This window comes from Empidonax traillii, unplaced genomic scaffold (assembly GCF_003031625.1).
Source record: "Empidonax traillii isolate 1590-97213 ecotype Southwest subspecies unplaced genomic scaffold, ASM303162v1 scaffold109:size1658292, whole genome shotgun sequence".
NCBI classification, from domain to species: domain Eukaryota; kingdom Metazoa; phylum Chordata; class Aves; order Passeriformes; family Tyrannidae; genus Empidonax; species Empidonax traillii.
This window is the reverse complement of record NW_020955302.1, coordinates 1574223-1591513: the sequence shown is the minus strand read 5'-3', so window position 1 is coordinate 1591513 and position 17291 is coordinate 1574223. Positions and strand designations below refer to the sequence as shown.

Below are 17291 nucleotides of genomic sequence, written 5' to 3'. Positions count from 1 at the left end.
TGTTAGAGCTGATCTGGTTCTGATAACTACATACGTAAGACCAAATGAAAAGCACGGTTGCCTTACATAGAATAACATGGTATTAACTTAAGTGGCAAGGACTCGATTCAGGAAATCACTTCTGCATGTGATTAAATCAATCCTTATTCCGAACAGCATTTATAGGTCCTTTTTTAACTTTCATCTTGTACTTTGCAAGTCCTGTTGGCTTTCATGTGTTGAAGAATGTTTCCTGAGGTTAAGCAACTACTTAAATATTGTTCTGAAGAGGGATGCTTTTGAATGAGGTGGAAAAGATAGCATTTTTCATATATGCAGTCATAGGAAGTTTGTCTTCCGTTCTTTAGTGTAGTCCCAATGTTTTGGGTTATTTTCTGGCAATAAAGAGCATGCACAGGATCCTACAGTAGTGGCTCTCTCCCTAGAGGACACAAGATGTTAAAGTCATACCATCCTGCTCATGACCTCCTTTGTTTAGTTCAGTTTCAACATGATTTTTGTTGAAAACAAAGCAAGAACATGGGTCTTACACACAGCAGGACCCAAGTGCCGAGTGGTGTTTCTGGCCTGCAAGGTTTCATAGCACAACAGCTTTCTGAGTGTTTTCATTTTTCTTCTAACGACCGAGCCTCAGTTCAAGAGGCTCGTGTGTGTGATTGCGATTGATTGCGGAATTGCATCTCTAAACAATTGTTCTGGCACAGCAGATTGGGCAACATTGTCCAGCAGAAAAGAAAGTGAGAACTGCTAAACCTGTTACCTCCTTTGTACATAAAGCTGCACCCGAAACACCACCCTGCCCTGCTCCCCACACAAGATGTGAAACATTAGAGCATGTGAAATTATGGTGAGAAATAGGGAAGGTTGCAAACAGCTAAAGTTTGGATCAACTGGTGACCTTCCCAAGAGGCAGAACAGAAAGACAATGTTTTCGTGTGGATTTTTGCACACTGGCATTGGCTTTGTGTTGCAGCCTGACCTCTACCAAGGCCCAGCATCCCTGATCCAGGGAAGGGTGTTTGCCCGTGCCTTGTACCAATTGCAGATGTGGCATTCAATGCTGCATAGTACTGGCTTAGCAAGCCACAGCTGCATCATAGGAGGGACTGATACTAGTGATGGGTGACCAGGACAGTGGAGTGTGGCAGCAGAGACTGGTCACTGATGTATACCATCACCTCTTTATGAGAGAGAACTAAATACAACCAGCAGTTGATTTAAACAGAAAAAGACAACTATTGTCCTACCTTCTTGTTGCAATAAGCAACTGCATCTGTTTGCCAAGCTGTGCAGTACCAGGAAGCAGCAACCTGAGGTAGGGAGGGAGGAGGAGGAGGAGGAGGAGGAGGAGGAGGTGGTGAAGGCTATGGGAAGGGCAAGGGATCTGTGAAAACCACCTGTTGCTTTTGTAAACAGCAGTCAATAAACTGGTTCCCTTTAATAGCCACAATTGTTGTTGCACCAGTTGGGTGAGAGCAAGCGCGTGGGCACTCAGTCATGCTCAGCTCACACCTTGGCTTTGTGTGGAGACACACCTGCTGAGCGTGGGGGAGTCGTGCTGTTGTGTGAGTAGGTGCTTTCTTGAACACTTGCCAAAGTAATGCCATTTCGAGATGTTCAGCAATTACAGTTCCACCAGCCAAAGCCAACTGGAGCATCCAAAGATACATCAGGTTTTCCTGTCTGTGCTCAGGGAGACTGGAATTCAGGCACAGATCACTCTCCAACAGAAAGCTTTGCAGGCTGTGCACAGTGTTTTCTACCTGATATGTTCAAATTTCCAATGATTTCAGCAGCACAACTGCAAGAGCTGGAATTTAAGAAATTTCTCCCTTCTACCAGTTTGATACATGACCAATACACAAACCTTTTTTAAACAAAATTCTCATTTAGGCTGCACACAGAGGCACCGCAGTTCTGCAAAATCTTAAACCCTGCAGGATTCCTGTATTAATTTTAAATGAGTCTGTTGAAAGCAATCCCTGATATTCTGTTATTCCAGCCATTGGGTAAGGAAGGAGCAAGCTGTGATTCCAGAGCAGGGATGTCTGCAAAAATGTTTACATACAATAAAGAACTGCTGTCAGTCAATCTAATCACTCGTTGCATTTTCTGGGCAGCTTCCTAGTGAAAATACATTGAGCCATGTATTTGTTATGCTGCCTTCAGGTATTATTTGCCAAATCTAAACTTGTTTTGTAATGGACAATGAAGGATTAAGTGAAAGAGCCAGATCTTTCAGTCATTGTTCAGATGATACTCATACTAATTTCAGTTTTTCAAGCTACTGTGTTTAGTGTCTGGCCTCTGTGCTTAGACCTGAAAGCTGGAGCTAAAGAGCTGTGTAGATATGACCTAGTTTTAAGCCAGTAAAGCTACTCTTACTTTTTATTGAACAACAGAACAGACTACTTTTATTTCATCGTAATAATTTGGAAATTTTACTTCTTGTTTATGATTATTGATAGGACAAAACTTTCAAAAATATCTTAAGTCTCCTCAACAACTGCTGTCCTTAGGGCTCTTAAATCGCGAACAGGCTCAGGGATTTTACTCAGTATTTTGCAGACAAATAATAACCCAGGTCTGTTCCCTGCAATGCACAAAGGCTCAGTTCTGCTCAGTTCTGGCAACTGTGTGCTAGGTGAGAGGAGAGGCCACAGGAACACCTTGCCTCTCTGAAGCATTGAGGTTTTTTCTTTTCTCACTGGTTTCACAACAAATGAGGGCTCTGAGCATCTAGGAGGATGCTGACAGGCAAAGTCATGGTACTGCATCAGTGTGAATGAAAGCAAAGTGAGGGCTTTGTTGTCAGAGGATGAAATAACCAAGAATTTCCTGAAAGAGATCCCTTTGTCAGCTTCCCATTAGGTTTCATTCACTTGATGCCGTTCAGTGTATAAATTCAAATAATATTTCTCTGAGAAATGAAGGGCTTTATTCAGTCAGCCAAGTTGCACCTTAATCTCTGTACCTCGTCAGCAGAAAGAAATACAGATCCTCTAAAGAGTAAACGAGGGCTTAAGTAAGATACTGAGCAGGGAAGCTGCCAAGGAGGTGTATGGCAGAGATGATGTACTCTTCCAACCCCGGCTGCAGCATTTCTGCTGGGCTACCTGTGTCTGGGAGAGGTGGGACAGGTAAAACTATGATTCCTCTGCTGCAGAAAGTTAATATTCTCCACTGTGGAATGAGCAGTGTCTCCATTTCTTCAGTATTTGGAGCTTGAGCAGGGACAATGACAAAGGAAGGAATGACTGCTCCACATGGATTTTGAAACCCTAAGTGACACTAAGATGATTTGTAAGGCACAGCAAGTTAAATATGGTACATGACCTAACCTCACCCTTGCTAATTGGTGTTAGATACCAGAGCATCTCTGTGTTGCTGCTTTTGTGGTGCTGCTCTGTACAATCCTTCTGGTTTCAATGGAAGCTCTTTCAAGTTGTCTAGCTGAGCAAATACTTTGAAGCAGGTGCAAATCAAAGAGCTAGAGCAGGAGTTTCTACATCATCCATCAGGTTTTTAAAGTTTATATGTATTAAGATTTTATTTCAGTTTATTGCGGTGAATGCACTCTAAAAAGGTGTTCAGCACCTCAGTCAAAATAAAGTTGAGGAATTCACTAGCTGTTAAATGCTGTCATTATTTTATGTTGTCAGTTCATGTAATATTTCACCATTCATGTACTTAAAATGTCAAACTTGTAGCCTTCAAATGGTTTTGTGGTTGCTGATGTTGCAATGACAGATGGTTCTTTTAAACAAACAAGTTATGTTTATGTTGCTAAAGCTGGATTTAAATAGTCACCTGTCAAATCCAGCAAAACTTCTGCAATTTCATTGCTACTTCTGCTATAGTTCTAGTCCAAGTCTATACAAACTTTTAGTAAAAACACTGTGGAGGTTTGTTCAAGTTCAGTCACTCTCACTTGATGCCATTCCAGGAAAAGTAAAGCATTATTCATAAAACTAGAATCTTCAAAGATAAGTATTTGCAAAGGTAATTGTTTGTAGAATGGTTTCTTGTTATCTCTGTCTGTAGCATTACAGTAGCTATGCAAAAGTCACTTTAATCACGAAAGTGAAGCAACTGTTTGGGGGAAGAAACTGAAATGGTAAAATTACTGGAGTTGGGTCAAAAGATAAAATTCCAAAGTCCAACCAAAGTTCTTGGCTGAAATTTCATCTTGGGGTGCTCTGGAGCATCAGATAATGTTGCAAGTTATAAAGTTAAGGACAATATTTGTGTTTGAATCCATAGAGAAATACCAGTTCCAAAAGAAATAAATGGCCATGCTTACACTGTAGGAGAGTGTAGGCACTCTGGAGTTACCCAGCTCAGGGACTCACTCACATTTGTTTTCAACAAACCATGGTGGCTCTGTCCCATAAGCAGTTGACTTCCATGTAGTCTGTCCTGCTATCGCCAGGTCAGTGGAGGATAACAGTGTTCTCTGTTCAAATCCTCTCAACCATTATATATTTGCCTTGTATTTGCTGATGTCTGAAATGCTGAATTGAATACACTGGTTTCACTTGCAGCTCTGAAGCCTTTGTGGGTTGATTGCCACGTTAATGATTTATACATTGATGCTCCATTTAGGGCCCTCGTGTTTATCGCTCATGGCGCTGGGGAGCACTGCGGCCGCTACGATGACTTGGCCCAGAAGCTGACAGGACTTAACTTGTTTGTGTTTGCCCATGACCATGGTGAGTAACCCTAAATCTGTACTTGATTTACAGCAACTCAGGCCTTTACTGAAGTAAATGCCATTAAAGCTACTCAGCACTGAGAGAAGAGTCAATAAAATATTTACAACTCGATGCAAATGCAAAAGGGATCATCTGTTGCTTTGTAAAGATCTGCATATTGAATCTTTTAGGTCTATCCTTGTTTGCCTTGAGTTTTCCTCAGTCTTGCCCTTGACATTACAACTGGTGCTATTTTAACCTCTCAGTAGGGGATTATTTCTCTTTTACCTGCCTCTTGGGGGTGAAGTGGTATTATCCACTATGGAAGTGGGACTAGGTTTATGTCCTGAATGATCCCAGAGGGGAGGCTGAAATGTCAGCGTAACTTTCATTTATGGATGCAACTAGACAGCTGCAGCCTTGGAACAAGGCACGGAGACATCACAGACATCTTTGGACACATCTCCACAGGCCAGCAGAGACACTGGAGCTGTCTGTACACAGCTCAGCTATGATGAGGAACCAGCCCAAGTGTGTGCAAGGCTGTGATAACCCAGCAACACTCCTTTGGCCCTCAGCTAGTAGGTTGGGGCTATGCTGGGCCATGTACACTTATTGTCCCTGCTTCTTCTTGGCTTGCAGATTTCTGCTCTTTGCTCCATGATGTGACATAGATATGCCAGGTATCACCAGATCTCCTGCAGTGTTTGATTATTCCATTGTGTTAGCACAATAGTAACTGTCTGTTCCCCATCTCATACAGTGGCTCTTGGTCATATGAGTTCAGTGTAGATTTCCTGACCTGGACATTTATTCTGGTTCTGATATTCTTATGGATAAAATTCCAAGTATAGGTGCATTATCCATGAGATCATTAATGCAGTTCCACAGTGTGGCTAGCATGATTTCCCAAATGAGTTGGGAAGTTACTAGGGCTGTAATATGCGTGACTTGACTGATTTATATTGTGTCTATCCTTCAGTCAAAAGATGGAGAAATAATTTCCATTTTTATTGCTGAGTCTGTGGGAGCTTACACAGTGGCTCTAAATCTTGCCAAAGGCTGCTCTACATCGGTGTTTCCTCTTATTCAGGGCTTCAGCAAAAAGGTTGGTACTTCACAGAGTATAACACTATTCACCCCAATTTGTGTCTTCATACCTTATTGCCCTATAAAAGGTATCACTGGCTCAGTTCTCTTACTATGTCAAGATTTGAACATTTACTCTTTGGGGTATTTCATTGTAATCACAAGACTGCTGGACCTCATAGATATGTATTAGAAATTTTCCGTGGTAATGGTGGAAATTGAATTCCAGAAGACCTCTTAACCTTACCTTACATCTAGCATTATTAAATGGCTTTGGTTTATATTAATCCCACGAAAGAGGAAAATGGAATTTCTGTGTAATACAGCATTTTTTTCTGTGGTCTCTTATACGGTGCTTTTAACAGGCAGGTAACTGTTTCCCAAGATTTCTGGGTTTGCTTGGCATGCAGCCTCATGAAGGCAGAGTTAAGGCTGCTGGGTCAGGTATTTTTCTGGAAGTTTAGGTACTTTGAAATGACACCTCACGTTTTCAATTTTGTTTCTATATTGCTGTTATTTTATTCTGGCAAGATTCTAATGACAGAAAAAAGAGGCAGACAAGCACATTAGGTTATTGGCAGTCAATTTAGGAAAGCTCTCTTAGAAGGAATACCTGTGGGGATTCATCAAACTGGAGTGATATTGTAAGTCTTCAGTCAGCTGCCTATTGCAGCTCCTTTAGCTATAAAGCAGTATTTTTAGGGATCTGTGAAGCTGAGAGCCAAGGAAAATGAGAATAAAGGATAGAGAATGTGGCTTTGTTTTCTCATACCAAGCATTTTCACTTGGTAAAGCACATGATGTTCCAGCTATCCTCTTCTCTCTTCCTATAACATCTCATTTGCTGATATCTAATGGTCTATGGTTGCATTTGCATGGCCAGAGCCCAGAACAACCACAGTTTCACCTTCAAAAGCCCTAATGTCAACTAATAGCAGTCTAAAATGCATTACTAAGATGCAGGGGCCACAAAAATGTATTTACTTTTCTCTTACATTTCTTAACAGTAGTGGAAAGTAGCCCTTTATTTCACTTGGACTTGGTGGTGCTTCTTACAGGTATTGTGGCTGTATTATGTGAAGATGAGGAAGGAGCAATACTTAGCCCTAACCTGGCAGCATTCCCTAGCCATCAGATTCGCTTCCAACTTCCTGCTTTCTCCAGGTGGAATAAACCTTCTACCTGTCCTGGTACATGGAGACCTCTGACTCTTTGACCCTCTTTGAAGCTGTTGAATTTCCCACTTTCGAGTTATGTTTAATGTCAGATCAAAGCAGAGGGAAAGGTTGCAGCTCTAACAGATTATTCACATTCCTTAGATGTTTGTAACTGAAGTTCAGCTTGCTTTAGCAGCCCTGCTGCTGCCTTGTGTGTGGTGAGCATTTCTGATGGGTTAGCAGGTCCCTCTCAGACACCCACTGCTACTTGTGCTCTCCATTAATTTTCTCACTGCTTTCTCTGTTTAAAGAAGGATTTATTTCCAAAATGTAGAAAATTGCTGGAGCGGAGATATTTAAATGCATCAAATATTAGCTGCTTTTGTTTTGGTTTTTTTTTCCAAGTGATTGCTGTGTTGTTCTTGCAACTGTTAAAAGACCATTTTGTTGATGAGAACAGAAGGCTTTTATTTATTCATAGCACTGGGAAGGATTGATCTACACAGAGAGGTTAAAAAGGACTAAGCATGGTCAAATGTGAGGGGAAAATGACCAAGAAGGATGTCAGCATTAATAAGAATAAGAATTAAAGTAGCACTGTGAGTGTGAAGTAAGAGCTCATGCACATCAGCACGAGGGAATGTTCTGGACAGCAGCGCTCCCTGATGTTCTGATAGGGCAGGCTTTAGGGCCATCTCCAGGGATGGAGTCAGGAAAGCCTTGGCAAGCAGTATGTGGAGTTGGTTTGCTCATGGAGCAGCACAACTTCTCCTTTGGGGCTGGGTGTGGGCCTGCTTACCCACCACAGCAATCTGCTCTTTCCAGTTCCTCCAGCTGAGCCTACTGCACTTGAGCAGGAAAGGTTTGAACTGCTTTTCTGCAGAGCCATAGGAAAGAATTCACTCGTTTCATTTCCTTGGACAGGAGGCTTACAGTGGGTTATGGGCATTTTTACTTGCTTTTTTTCCAGATGAGGGCTCCTGGCCTTCAGCGTGATACGTGAACATTGCTGGGAAATAGAATCTTCCATATGCACTACTGGGCATAACCATGAGTATGGACACATTAGCATTTGCAGGAGTGCAAAACTGCTCTCCCCATGAATACTGTTCTCATTCATGTCCCCCACAGCAGGAAGATCCTCACACAGGACTGGGATTTGCCTGCGCACACAAAGTTGCACTGCCTGAACCCTACTAGCAGCCTTGCTCAGAGCAGTTGGGCTTCTGCTGTTGCACTCATCCTTGGACAGATGCTCTTCTTGGGTAGGAAAGGGAATATAGCACTAGCTGTATGTACCTGTATTAGTGCATCCTATTCCGGGCTTTTTCTGAAAGGATGAAAGTTGTTCTCCCAGGAAAAAATTTATAGTGCTTTGCAACCCCATGCTGTCCTGAACCTGCTGTCCTGAACCTGAGGTCCTGTGGTAGGGTAGCATGGCTGGCAGGCAGTGAGATTGCAGTTGTGCCAAAGCAGTGTTTTTCACAGACTAGGGTAATGACTGAGAGGGCAAAAAGGAGAGTCAGAGCCCAGCTGTGAGGTTGAGTTCCCCTCTCTCCCTGTGCATAAAACCCCACTCTTCAAAAGTAAGAAAAACATTTAATGTTTTTACTAATGGTTTTAATCTGAAGACTGGCAGCCTGTTTGTGTTTATCAGATGAGGACTGCTGCAGCTGTGAGAACTGCTAAGCAAAGAAGAAAGTTCTTCAGAGCTTCAGGTTAAATTTTGCAAGTATGTTCCCTGTGGAGAAATTAGACCTTTTGTCTTCAAATTATCTCGACTTGCCTGTCTCTCAGTCCTTTATGATAATTGACTTGGAGTGGAGAGAGAGCTGCTAAGTGGTGATTAACCTGTTTCACCGTGATGCAAGTGTATGGACATAAATCTTTGTTCATGTAGCTCTGAAAACTGCTAGATTGAAAACTCATGACAGAATAAAACCAACAGGAATATAAGGGAACACTTAAATGATTCCTTGACTCTTGATCTTTGTTAAGTTTCATATGGACCTCTGAGCCCTGCCTGGAATTCATCCTTTCTCCATTTTTAACCTGGGGAACATAGAGTCTAAAACACGGCTGTGGCATCAGAAGCAAGCAGTGATGTGGGCAGAGATGGAAATTGAGAGGATACACCAGAGAACAGTCACCCTGGTCTGCCCCACCTCTCCTGTTCTCTCTTGTAATCATCTGCTATAAATTCCTCTCAGCAGGATCCCAGAGGAGATGGCTCTTTGTCCTGGCTGGCAGAGCACTGCCACTGCCATTTTATCCCTGTTTTGACTCCATGTTCAGTACAGTCCCAAACCTTTCCTTGCCTTTCCCTCTCCAGATGTTGAACGAAGGTAGCAGTCAGGCTTATCTGCCTTCCAGGGAGTGGTGAGGAATGCTTAGCATGTGCAGGGCATGCAGGAGGTGGAACCACAGCACGCAGTTGCAGGGTGAGAGTTCAGATACTGCAGTACACCATGTAATTCCTCAGGCAGTGAGACAACTGTGAGAACTCAGAGCAAAGTCATCCTATAAAACAAATAGCTAGTGAGTAAACTTAGTTCTGCCTTCCTTCTCTGATTCTGCTTCGGTTTTAAGGATTCTCATGTAAAGAGATGAACTGGGAGACCAGTCTGCTGACTACCAGTGGGCTCCAATCAAAGTGAAACCAGTTGTTTCTCACCTCCAGCACTTCTGGAGTCATGACTGGCCTTGTAGCACCGGATCTTAGAGCAGCACTGACAGCTTGCTGAGAAAACCAGGTCATTCAGTTTTAACCTCTTGAAAATTATAGGCAAAATGACTCCTACGACTAAGATGCAACTTTCCCAAGGTATTGGACAAGCTATTGAACCCAGTCTTTCAGTTGGATGGTGTATTTTCCCTTGCTTTCTCCCAGATGGCTGCATGGGGTTGGGCTCTGTTGGTGGTTCTGAGATGGTACCTCCCAGAGGGACCACAGCTCATGTAGGAAAAAGTGCTCTGGATACACCTCCTATAACATAATGATGCTGAAATGTGCCTGTAATTGTATCATAATACAGTGAGTATACCAAGGGGAGTATCTTGTGGCACAACAGGCAATTGTAAGCACTTTGAGATGGGTCTTATTAAACGGAGGCTTGCACACTATTATTTTTGTTTTTGAGAAGCTCATTACAGACTTCCACAGCCTGCTCCTGCTCTGGTGAAGTAATTTCAGCAGTGAATCTGTCACTTCAGCGCTCACCCTTCATTCACACTGGGATCACACGGTCCTGAATCTCTGTGTGCACCACATGGCATCTTTCAGGGCAGTCAGCACTGTTTCCATTTGAGTGGAGCAACTACACAACAGAAAGAAACTGGGTAAAAAGCAAATACCTGCAGTGTCTCAGGCTCCATAGGAGGCCACAAGTTGGGACTTGAAAATGCAAGTGCAGCCTTTATTTTGCTTGTCATGTGAAGGCAGATGAAACAACACTCTCGAGCCAGGAAGCAGTTAGACCACAGCAAACTAAAAATAAAGAGACAGTGAGGCTCCACACAGCTGATGTGTCTGATGGAGCACACATATGCTGCAGTGGAGTATTTTGCTTAAAATGTTTGGGTTAGGAAAGGCACAGGGGATACTCAGAGTTGTTTCCTCTCTGCTCCACTCAGGGGATGAGACTTTGTTTCATGGACTTCCCAAGGGTAATACTGGAGCCATGCTGATGTAAAAGTAAGGAAAACCTGGTCCTGCACCTATCTTTTAGGCAAGGGAGTTTGGAAATTGTGAGGACTGGATACACCTTTAGCACAGATGCTAGAAGCAAGAGCACCTGAAATAAGATGTGTAGTGTCATCTGCTGTATGCTAATAAAATATGCTAACCACACCCAGGCTGCTCAAAGCAATCTATTTGTTTATCTGACCAATTATTATTTTTAAGCCAGATTTAATTGAGGTACAGTCAGTGATGTAAGACAGGCAGGTAAGTTCTGTGCTGTAACCCAGAGCTGGATGCAGGCATTGTTGGAATGGGGGAAAGACAATGCAGATGCTCCTTCATCACTGCCCCTGTTTGTGGACATCACTAGATGATAATGTTGGGCTGCAGTAGAGATTGCAAAAGAATGGTTATGGTTTCCTCAGTTCTCCCGGTCACTTTGCTCCTCCCAGCTGCTCAACCATTTCCTCACTGCTGTACACCCACCCTGTAACAACAGGTTATTAAATAAACACCAACATTGTCCTCCAGTTGAACAGGACCTTTGGCTTGGGTCCTGGCTGAACTGAGCTCACTTGTCACGCAGCAGAGCTGTGGTGTGAGCTCTGAAGGGAGAGGAGCTGGGACTCCCTTTACTCCAGCCATGCCCCATCCACCTTCTGGCACAAGCCGTTCTCTTTCCTCGCTCCATCAGGTGATGGGAGGAAGGTGTTAGAGAGCCAGTTCCTCTGGCTTTGCTGCAAGCCCACTTCATGAGGGAATCCCTTTTGGGGCACGCTGGGCTCTGAGGGTCTGGCTTTTTACTCTGAACGAAATGGGCCATGCAATCTGCCCCAGTTTTCCTAATTATTCACTGCTTACTAATGAGGAGGGGGAGAAATGTCAGTGGGTCATTCCATGGGATAGTACATCTTCTCAGCAGCTGCTTCTTGAACAAAGCCTTGCTGTTGGCCTTCACACAAGGAGGCGTGAGGCTGGAACAACAGTCCCAGTGAGAGCGGACACGGCGGCAGAAGGAACAGAGTGCTCCCTTTTGAGCAAAGCGACTGAGTGTGGGGCTGTCAGCTCTGGCCACTGTCCAGACCGTGCTTCTCGACCTGTCACTGTTAACTGTTAACAGACAGACTGCATGACAGAGGAAAGACATGTCGTTCATTCAGGACACTTAAAAGACTTCTTTCTTCCCATAAGGGTTGAGCCCTTCTGGCTCCCCTTCCACAGTTCTGCCTCCCAGATGAGCGATACCCTCTGCGATAATGAGGAGTGGGTCACTGAATCTGTGTGTGGTGCTGATAATGTTGGGGCTAACTGATAGGCATTTTGGATGAGTGGTCCCAATAATCAGGAATAAAACATCCTTTATTTGGACAAAAGGTTCACTTTGGTGAATAAGAGAAACCAAAGGGGAAATAGCCCTGACTGAACTCAGCTCAGTTTGTTTTACAGCCTGTTGTTTTGCTTCTGTTTTCTTAAGTTTCTGTGCAATTGTAATCTGTACTCATTCTTTACCTATTTAAATTAATCCCCAAAGCAAGGGTCAAATTCTGCTTTCACGGCTGCTCAGATAAATCCAGAATAACCTTGTCAGCATGTCAGACAGCAGGTTCAAGCAGGTTCAACTTGCAACTGCATTTCCTATTAATGAAGGAAGGTTGGCAACCTCATGTAATGTTTTCAACAGCTTACTTGCTCTTCCATAACCAGCTTTGCAGGCTGTAGGCGTACGTCTGCGTGCAAGATGGTTGAGGGTGGAAGGACAAGGACCAGATGGTTATTAGAGCGAAGACTGAGAGAACAGATCCTTTCATGTTGCTCGCTATGTCTGTTCTCTGGGGCTACTGGATAGACATCAAACTCGTTTCATACTTTGTTCCTTTACTGACTTCCATGACAGGACATTAGTTCATGTCATCAAGGAGTTTGGCCCCAAGAAGCTTTAGATGAATCTATACTCTTTAAGGAAAAAAATAATAAATCAGTGTTGCATAGATTATCAGTGAACTTTTTTCATTAATGGTGTGGATGATGGGATGGAGACCTTTTCCAGTCAGTTTACAGGGTGGAAATTGAGCGTATGCTGGAAAGCTGCTATTCATGGGGACCCTGACATGCTGAAGAAGAGGACTGGCAGGGACCTTGTGAAGTTTCAACAAAGGCACTTGTGAAGTTCAGCATTCTGTGGTGGAGTAACCCCACTCAGCAGTAAAGGCTGGGAACTGAATGAACGGAAAGCAGCTTTGCAGAAAAGGACCTGGGGATCCTTGCAGACAAGTTGAACTTGGGTCAACAGTGTGACCTTCTGGGGGAGAAGGCCATCACATGCTGAGCTGTATTGGAAAGATTATAGCCAGCAACCAAAAAGAAGCGATTATTCTCTTCCATTCAGCATTTTGAGACCACTTCTGAAACGCTGGGTCCAATTTGCTCCCCAGTAAAAGGAAAACATTGACGTACTGGAGCAAGGCCAGAGGAGGGCTGTTAAAACAAGTAGGGTACTGGAGAACAAGATGTACGAGGAGGGGCTGATAAAACTGGGCTTATTTAGCCTTAAAAGAGAAAGCTAAGAGGAGATCTTACTGCTGTCTACTAGTTCCCTGTAGGAGCATGTGGAGACAGCAGAGCCAGATTCATCTTGGAGGAGCCTGGTGATGGAATGAGAGGGAACTGACACAAGTCACAATGTGAGAAAAACCAACTATGTATAAGAAGAATGTTTTCACCATGAGGGCAATCAAAGGTTGGAGCATAACCCAGTGAGGTGGGGACATCCCCGGCCTTGGGAATATTTCAAACCCCCCTCACAAAACCCTGAAAAACCTGATTGAATGAAGTAGGGGCTTGAATTAGATAATCACTGTATGTATCCCAGCATCAGCTATTCTTTATGAGCTAAAGAGCATCCTAGCTGCTAATATTTGGAATGTTGCTTCCAAAAATAAAGCACAGAAGACTTTGAAATGAGTGAAGAAATGACCCTCTTAAAACAGACTTTAATGGTACTTACATTTAGGAACAGCTTCATCTTCAGGGAGATACTTTCTGATGTTTTTGCACAATGAGAAAAAGGAAGAGTGCTTATTTTCACCTTTATAGGGACAATTTTTCCATAGCAACAGCATTTCATTAATGTGACTAGCTTTCCTATTGTTTGTCAGACATGTTTAATTTGGATGAAGTTGATTCTGAAGCTAATTACTGATGATTCCTCACCTATAAATGTACCTTCATGCAGATGTGGACTTTGTCATCCTATTGAGTTACAAATAACTGTTTCAAGTTACTGAACGCCATTTGAAAAGTAAAGAAAAAATTACTTTGTGTATATAACTCTTGTTGGATTAAAATATTGTTTAGATTCCTTCAATACCTTTTTAGATAGTTAAGAGGACTCAAAGGAGCACAGACCAGCTCAGGTTAGTGCCTAGTTCAGCACTGACCTGTCAAGGGGTGTGATATGCAGAGAGCTCTAATTTGCACTGAACAAAACCAAAGGACAGGCAGCTTTACAAAGAGAAATAAAGTGTGTAACCTGTCAATAAATGATCTGAAACTGCCATTTCATCTTCATTTTTAATGCTCTTTGTGCCCTGCCTACGTTGGAAACTGATGAATAAAATCGCTCTTGCTGAACTGAACAGCCACAGTATCAGGAGAAATGATTCACTAAAGCAGCAAAACTTCTCAAAACTTGCAGTGAGAGAATTAATTTTCCTTATAGCATAACTAGTGGTCTGAAGTCATGGGAAGGCTCACTTAGGCTGCATGCATTTGTGTGTTTTGATCAAAACTGTGTCAGTCTCAGTGTAATTTTCACCAAAATTTGCTGTTAACAGATTCCCTGGGCCTGCTCCAGGCAAACCTACTGCACTGTGTGTGTTGGCAGAGTGTGAAATGCCAGGAGCTGATGCAGGGTCTGATCCAACTCCAGGCTCCTTGTGAGGCATCAGTCCCCCCCCAGCCTCATGTTCCTTCACTGTCCAAGCTCTTACATCAGGTTAAGGGTTGGGACCAGAGTTAAACTTGACAAAATAGAGATGCAGAAGCAGACCATGTACTGCTTTTTATACTTCGTAGTTCTAATGTCCGTTGTTTGTTTATTTGCTCATTCATGAAGTGTGGCATGTTGTTCCAGGGCTGGATTGCCTGATTCCAACTGGTGGTTTTCCTCCATAAATAACTAGCCCTGTTGGTTTTCCTGGGAGTAGCTCTATTTGTTACAGACCATGAGCAGACCTTTTAATGGACTGTCTCGCAAGCCTTGAAATGAATAGACATATTTTTTATAACAAAAGATGGAGAGAATTTTTAAAAAACAAAAATGTTCCCTGGCAGTGACTGCAAACAAGTGCATATTACAGCAACAAGTCCCAGAAGCAAAATAGTCAGTGAACAATGGGAAAATTAATCCTCTGTCAATTCACTCTTTAATAAGTCAAAAGGTGTTGCAGAGAAACATATTTAGTTACTGTGTCTCGTGTTTTAAGCTAATTGTGCTTCTCCTATTGCACTTTCATTTTGAATGTAAAAGAGGACATTTATTTGTTTATTAAAACATACACTTATTAGCAGCACAGGCAGGAAGACACTCCCTGCATTATCTAGGCATTTGTTCCTGCAACAGCATCCTTTTGTCTTATTCACAAGTGGTTAAAGCTCAGTTTTTAACCAAGTTTTGTTGCCAGCAAGCACTGTTCCAGCTGAGCAGGCTGTTCCAGGTTCTTGCTCCTCTGATTCTCAGAAGCTCCTCACTTTTTGTCCCAACGTATTGCTGCCTATACTGGGGTCTTCTTGGTCTCACACATTGTGGAGCCTGGCAGGTGTTAAAATTGACACCTTTCACTTATCTACTACACATCCCTTGGACCTTTCCTGGTTTTGCCTCTCACTCCTTCAGGGATGATGCCAGTGTGTACGTGCCCAGCACAGCACTGCAGCTTCTCTTTCATTTCAGAATGCCTTTAACTTAAACCCATGTTTATAATGTGATTCTTACATGGTTTGGGGATTTATTTCTTAGTTGCTTGAGCCTTAATTGATTCTGTGCCGCTACACACACATGCTTGCATCCTCTGAAGGCAATATCTAAATGTCACGAACTTCAGTGGGGCCAGGATTTCACTCAGGTTTTAAGGCTGTTTTTCCTATTTCAGTAAAAAGCTAACATATCTTGGACTATTATTGCAGAGAAGAAAACATGATTTGAGCTGATAAAGGGGTGCACAGGGAACTAAGAATCATGGTTGGTGATTTGGGAAAATCATTTCAGAATTTTAGGAAATTAATCTTGATAATTGAAAGCCTCTGGCAGTGTGATCCTCTTCACTTCTGAGCCCATTAGTAAAGTAAAGCAGAACATCTGGTTAGCCTCTGGTTCATTCTCCAACCCAGATGAGATTTTCTAGCTTTCCAGTAACATTCCTTTTAGCTTTGAGCATCTTCTTTCTTTATAATAACAAAATGAGGATTGCAAAAGGCCATCTGGAAGAAGTCTTACCTGAAGGTGTATGTGAAGCCTACTTTGAATTCTTCTGTGCATTCTGGCTGTCAGAGAACCAGTCACAGAGGGGGTATTTAAGTTTCATAATGCACTAAGACATCAAACGAGAACTCATCAGGCCATTTCTGTGACCAACAGCCAGTCCTCAGGTGGCAGCATGGCCTGGTCTATGACAGCTCTGGCCAAATTTTAGTGACCTAAATAAGAAAAGCTCTTTCTCTTATATTTCTGACGACTTCCCTGGGTTTCACATAGCTTTGGTCTGGCCTGTGGTCTGTTATGTTTCAACAGAGCAGCAGTTTTAGCCATAGATAACTTTTGCAGGTAGTCCCTCCATTAGTCCTGTGATGGATCCTGTAGGATTCAGATCAGGATGTGGCTCCTTCTATAACACAGTAGTAGACTATGCAAGAAGGTGTTTGGAAACCCCCACTTGGTTCTGCCACAGATGTGTTTTAGATCTCAGGAAAAACACCTCACCTCAGTTTATCTCAGGTCAGTCATGGCAAAATCCGAACATGATGCTGACCCACTTCCAGAGAGCTTGCAGATGAAAAGCCCTGAGCTCCAAGAATGCAAACCCATTACTGTGAATGGCTCTTCACAGGCTGAAAGGAAGATTCAGCCAGTGAAGAGAGCAGCTTAGAATAAAATATCTCACCAGTATTTAAAGGGATGAGGCAACAGAATAAAAAAGGTTAAATTGCAACTGTATAATGTTTTCTTATATCCAAATGCTAAGTGTGTGCTTTCGGAACTGCTGAGGAATGGGGCTGTGGATGGAAAACAAACAGTCATGTGTCAGGTAATTACAAGCCACTTGACTAGTTTGGTGTAGTTACATGTCCTTTGGCTGAATTTATCTTTGGGATTGCACCTGGAAACTTGACCATTTCACCAACAATCCAGAAATGTTATTCTGTGCCAGCCATTCTAAGCTATTCTAAGTCCGTGCTTTACTCCACTCTTCATCAGTATTACTCCATGAATAGGAGTAACTGGTTCTAATCACAAGGTGAGATTTCCCAGAGCATTGAAACTGATGCAACAGAGCCTGTCCTGTGGTACTCGAGGGTTAATTTTTCTGAAGATGCCGTCAGCAGATTCAGTTCACGGGGAGAGCTGCTATACCCACAGCATCTCTAATGTTGGGATTTATTCAGGGCTTGGCA

General features: G+C 42.9%; 1 protein-coding gene across 6 annotated transcripts in view; it reads left to right on the top strand.

The window, feature by feature from the left end:
* The window catches only part of MGLL (monoglyceride lipase), a 104152-nt gene that overhangs the window by 59185 nt on the left and 27676 nt on the right, over positions 1-17291 (top strand). For all 6 annotated transcript variants that reach the window (XM_027882684.1, XM_027882687.1, XM_027882685.1 and 3 more), the window contains one exon: positions 4606-4712. In XM_027882684.1, coding sequence (XP_027738485.1) covers positions 4606-4712 — 107 coding nt within the window. The remainder of the gene's footprint in view (positions 1-4605; positions 4713-17291) is intronic.